The sequence below is a fragment of the Crinia signifera genome, chromosome 3 (assembly GCF_055691185.1).
Source record: "Crinia signifera chromosome 3, ASM5569118v1, whole genome shotgun sequence".
NCBI lineage: Eukaryota > Metazoa > Chordata > Amphibia > Anura > Myobatrachidae > Crinia > Crinia signifera.
The window spans coordinates 246,329,653-246,335,751 of record NC_139219.1 but is presented as its reverse complement, the minus strand read 5'-3'; the positions used below and the strand labels follow the sequence as shown (position 1 = coordinate 246,335,751).

The window sequence follows — 6,099 nt, the reverse complement described above, 5'->3', positions numbered from 1 at the left end:
CATACCAGGCCACCGCTGACCTCAACACCCCACCTGGGTCCCCGCTGCCCATACCAGGCCACCGCTGACCTCAACACCCCACCTGGGTCCCCGCTGCCCATACCAGGCCACCGCTGACCTCAACACCCCACCTGGGTCCCCGCTGCCCATACCAGGCCACCGCTGACCTCAACACCCCACCTGGGTCCCCGCTGCCCATACCAGGCCACCGCTGACCTCAACACCCCACCTGGGTCCCCGCTGCCCACCAATAAAGGTGCCCAGATGTATTATGCCAGCCCAGCCGCCAATCTTCCCCTGCGGCCTACCTACCAAATATTATGCTACCACCACTAAATGTAATGTAAAGATGATAAATGTATAGAAATATGATTTATTAAAATTTCTTAAATGTATAAAAACAAAACATTTATTTTTATTAATTATATACAGTTTAATGAAACATATAATTTTAACTACTATTTATATTAACCAAACTATTGACATTTGAAAAATATGTACATAGACTATTGTCAAATTTTTTTTTTTTTTGGCAGGAATGTCCCAGGCACTGGTCAAAGAACAGGAGTTTGTGGAGGCATTCATAGAGAAATACCGCGAACTTGAATGCCTCTGGAAGACAAAGTCGAAAGACTATAGTAATAAAATCAAAAGAGCTCAAGCGCTGCAAGATCTCCTTGAATTTAGCAAGAGCTACAACCCAGAGGCTGATACGGAATGGGTCCGTAAAAAGATCCAGAATTTGCGGACTGTGTTTCTTAAAGAACATAAAAAAATACAGTCTTCCAAAAGGTCCGGTGCTGGTGCAGGAGAGGTGTATGAGACGTCGCTGTGGTACTACCACTTGCTGACCTTCACACTCAGCCAGGAGGTGCCAAGGCGAGGGCTCTGCCTGATGGTGGAAGGCGAGGCGGATGACGTGACAGCGGCCATGGATGAAAGTTCCCAGCCGTTATCAGTAAGTACTGGTCCAATGTGTATATCACCCCTTTGCCCCATTTCTTTCTTTCAATCATTTTTTTGTTCCTTTATCCAAAAAGATTTTAAATGTGGTCTTCCTGCCAGGGGACAGCACCAACACCATTGAAATATGCCTTATATTGGTCCCTGACCTGTTTGGCTCGTGCTGTCCCCCGGTACTGCTGGGCCGGCATCTCCAGGGACACAATTGGGGCAACCTCCCTGGGATCATCTGGGTCCTCCGGCGGTGCTGGTCCTGCCGGGCGATGTGCCCTTTCTTTGCGGCGAAGTAAATTGTGCAGGACGCAGCACGCCATGACGGCCCAGTCAATTTTATCCAGCCGGAGGTTGATGGCTGTGTGGAAAATGCGGAATCTGCTGGCCATTATCCCGAATGCACTTTCCACAAGCCGGCGTGCCCTGGAGAGCCTGTAGTTGAACACCCGTTTGTCGTGGTCCAGTACACGCTTGGCATAGGGCTTCATGATGTGTTCATGAAGCCCAAATGCCTCGTCCGCAACAAATACAAAGTTCAGCCCATGCTTGGTTTGTTGAGCTGTGGGCAAGTGCATGGTGTTGGAGGCGAGCCTGTGGTAGAACTTGGTGTCCTTCAAAGTTCCACCATCTGAGGCCCGACCATTCCTGCCGACATCCACAAAGAGGAACTCGTAGTTCGCATTGACCACAGCCATCAGCACAATACTGAAGTACCCCTTGTAGTTGAAGTAGTACGAACCGCTGTGGGGTGGCTGATTGATCCGGACGTGTTTCCCATCGATGGCTCCTCCACAATTAGGAAAGTTCCACGCCTCATCAAATTCAGCAGCGATGTTTTGCCACTCCTGAACGGTGTTGGGGAACTGAAAAAAAGAGAAGGTGATGTTAACTAATTGTTGTTGTTTTCTTTTCCACAGACAACAAGTACAGAGATAGAGGTGGTCCACACCTCAACCCCTAATCCAACCCCAGAGCCACAAGACTCATCGGGAACAATCTATGGAGTTCCGGAAACCCCCACCCCGCCTCAACTATTTGGCAAAAAGAAAAAACGCAGAACCAAGGCAGTTCCTGAACAAGAAACCGATGATATTCTGGTTCGAGCCGAAGAGGTGCTGCGTAGGCCATCTGATCAGTTTGACACCTTTGGAAAGTACATGGCTGATGGCTTACGGAAGCTACATCCGGACCAACAGATGGCGTTCGAACGCGTCACAAGCGAACTCCTGTTTATGGGCCGACAGGGCCGCCTGTCAATCAAAACCACACTGATGGGGCTTCTTCCATTGCACCAGACGCTGCAACAGATGCCTGCCGTACCCTCACCAGCCATTGCATCATTGCCTTTAAACACCCCGCCCATTAGACAATCCTGTACCCAACCTCAGACCCCACCCCGGTACAGTCACATGTATACAACATTGTTGGGAGACAGCACGAACCTGGATGATACACCGGTTTTGCAAGATTTATGACCGCATCCCATACAATTATTTCGCAGTTGGCATGGAGTAGTATGTAACACGGTGCTTGTGGCGGAGATAATGGCCATGCTGACTTGTTGCATACTTGTAGAACAATGGGGCCGGGACCATTGTATATGCAGTATGCAACAGGTAATCATGAGTCCCTTTCTTTATCTGCGCTACAAGCGCCGTCTCTCTACTGCTCCATACTGCAAGGCAATGAGGCACTGGTTTGGTTTTAAGTTAAAATAATTTTAGTAGTTATGGCACTTTGCCTATGTTTTATATGCTATGTGTGTTCTTTCTATAGGTCCATGCTTGGAGCAGTATGGCACATGGTGCATGTTGTGCAGACAATGAAAGGACCTTCATGCTACAGTGGCGCAGAGTGCAGAGCAATGGGGCCGGGACCACTACTTCTGCACTATGCGCCATGGATGCATGAGGGTGCTTTTGTTGTCCGCGCTACATGCGTCGTCTGCCATACTGTCCCTTGCCGCACGGCAATGAAGCATTTGAAATGCCTTGTTATTTTTAGGGCAATTTGCCTATGTTTTATATGCTATGTGTGTTCTTTCTATAGGTCCATGCTTGGAGCAGTATGGCACATGGTGCATGTTGTGCAGACAATGAAAGGACCTTCATGCTACAGTGGCGCAGAGTGCAGAGCAATGGGGCCGGGACCACTACTTCTGCACTATGCGCCATGGATGCATGAGGGTGCTTTTGTTGTCCGCGCTACATGCGTCGTCTGCCATACTGTCCCTTGCCGCACGGCAATGAAGCATTTGAAATGCCTTGTTATTTTTAGGGCAATTTGCCTATGTTTTATATGCTATGTGTGTTCTTTCTATAGGTCCATGCTTGGAGCAGTATGGCACATGGTGCATGTTGTGCAGACAATGAAAGGACCTTCATGCTACAGTGGCGCAGAGTGCAGAGCAATGGGGCCGGGACCACTACTTCTGCACTATGCGCCATGGATGCATGAGGGTGCTTTTGTTGTCCGCGCTACATGCGTCGTCTGCCATACTGTCCCTTGCCGCACGGCAATGAAGCATTTGAAATGCCTTGTTATTTTTAGGGCAATTTGCCTATGTTTTATATGCTATGTGTGTTCTTTCTATAGGTCCATGCTTGGAGCAGTATGGCACATGGTGCATGTTGTGCAGACAATGAAAGGACCTTCATGCTACAGTGGCGCAGAGTGCAGAGCAATGGGGCCGGGACCACTACTTCTGCACTATGCGCCATGGATGCATGAGGGTGCTTTTGTTGTCCGCGCTACATGCGTCGTCTGCCATACTGCCCCCTTGCTGCATTCCAGTCAATTAATATAATGTTCTTGCAATATTTAAATAAACAACATTACTATATAAGCATTTAGGATAACAATATTTAAATCAACACAAAGCACTTTTAAAAATTATGTGTACTCAATGTGCTGTATGACACATGGTACTTGTGGTACAGACAAAGGACATGGCCACGTGGCACATAGTGCATATCAATGGTGCCAGGACTATTGCATCTGCACTATGCATCACGTGAGGTGGAGGGGACATGCATTATCTGCACAAGCACCATGTGTCATACTGAGATCTACCTCATGTCCGAACAAAGACAATACATTTGCTTTATATTTTTGATATTTGCATAACTTTTTTGGCAATTTTTATATTTATACTGTAAAAAAAAAAAAAAATTATCAGTATTTGTGAAACTCACAGTTACATTATTTAAATAAAAAAGGGGTACTTATGTAGTATCTGGGCTGCCGATTTTGTGATTGTATGCCTTACCTTAAGGCATACAATCAGATGCGATGCGATGCGATTCGATGCGATTTTGCATAGGATTCAATGTTAAGAAGGTCCTGTTCAATTCCCCACTATCCAAGTGGGCATAGAGTTGATTTTATATAGCGTGGCGAGCGCAGCGAGCCACCGAGCCCGAAGCGTGGCGAGCGAAGCGAGCCCCGCGAGGGGACGCATATTTCTTAAAAAGTATTCTGTGTCCCCTCGCGGGGCTCGATACGCTCGCCACGCTTCGGGCTCGGTGGCTCGCTACGCTCGCCACAGGTTTATATCCAACTCCATGCCCACTTGGATAGTGGGGAAAGGAAAAGGACCCCTTTTTCCCATTGAATTCTATGTTAAAATGGACTCAGACCATTTTAACATTGAATCCTATGGAAAAATCTTGACCATCGCATCGCATATGATTTGGTCGCATGCGATGCGATACGATGCGATGCGATCCGATCCGATTTCTAAATCGGAAGCCCAGATACTACATAAGTACCAAAAAAGGTTATCTTTTCACTACAAGTGTGTGGTATATTTTTCCTTACCTTGCAATACTGATGCTGCAGGACCTTCACGATGGCTTTACAGGTCTCCGGGATGATGAGTCCCAACGCTTGCGGGGAGATGATGGATCCAAACTTGAGGTCCGCCAGCGATCGTCCTGTAGCCAGGAAACGGAGGCTCACCACCAGCCGGTCCTCAGCAGGGATAGCCATCCGGTACTTGGTATCCTGCTTCTGGATGTGGGGGGTGACCAGACGCAGCAGCTCCTGGAAGGTCTCATCGTCCATGCGAAGGAAATTGCGATAATCCTGGGGATTATTCTCGCGAATCTCCATCAGCAGGGGCATATGAGACCGCGCTTGTCGTCCCAGGAGCCACTGCTTGGTCCAGCAGGATCGAGCCTTCCTACGCTGGGCCCTCATCCTCCTCACCCTGAGCACAACGTAGGAAAGCAGGAAATCTTGCTGGAACGAATCCATAATTCAAAAAAGCAAAATGGGGGAAAAAAACACACTTTGTTCAGCAATGCAAAAACAAAGCAGCCAAAAATAGCAATGTGCAGCGTTCTGCAGGAATGCAAAAACAAAGCAGGCAAAAATAGCAATGTGCAGCATTCAGCAGGAATGCAAAAACAAAGCAGACAAAAATAGCAATGTGCAGCGTTCAGCAGGTATACACCAAGCCTCACTAGTCACAAAGCAGAAATGAGGTCCTGCAAAATGGCTCCTAGTCTTGTTACCCTCCTCTGCTAGCCCAGCCCATAATTCTTTGTGTTCTTTTGTCCCCCCCTTGTCTCCCCTCTGGTAGCCCGGCCCTTTATTTACATTCCAAAAACGACCGTGACCAGTGCACTCACGATGCACTCACGATCCGCACATCCGACTGTCGTACGACCATCATGTGCGATGTCGTATCGTGAGTACATCGTTAGTAAATCGCATGGAACATAGAACACGATCGTTAGCACATCGTTAAAAGGCCACGGGAGAGCGCCGCAGGAAAGTGCACACAAAATCGTTAGCCGATCGTTAGCCGATCCTGATCTTTCTGGTGTGTATGGGGCCTAAGGCTATGTATAGTATATTGGCTATGTATAGTATATTGGCTATGTAATGATGTGAATAATGGCTATCTAAGGCTATGTACAGTATATTGGCTATGTACAGTATATTGGCTATGTAATGATGTGAATAATGGCTATCTAAGGCTATGTACAGTATATGAGCTATAAACTGTATATAATGCTGTGAATATTGGCCATGCACAGTATATTGGCTTTGTATAGTATATTGTATTGGATATGTAATGCTATTTACAGTATATTGGCTATGTAATGCTATTTTAAGTTTATTGGCTATGTACAG

The 6,099-nt window shown here is 47.2% G+C and overlaps 1 protein-coding gene across 1 annotated transcript; it reads left to right on the top strand.

Annotated features, from left to right (window-relative positions):
• The first annotated feature begins 458 nt into the window (after window positions 1-458).
• LOC146064378 (uncharacterized) lies at window positions 459-4,145 on the top strand. Its single transcript, XM_083177816.1, has 2 exons — window positions 459-958; window positions 1,875-4,145. Exons 1-2 carry the CDS (start codon window positions 539-541, stop codon window positions 2,430-2,432), a joined length of 978 nt encoding a protein of 325 aa, XP_083033942.1. The 5' UTR covers window positions 459-538; the 3' UTR covers window positions 2,433-4,145.
• The last annotated feature ends 1,954 nt before the right edge of the window (window positions 4,146-6,099 follow it).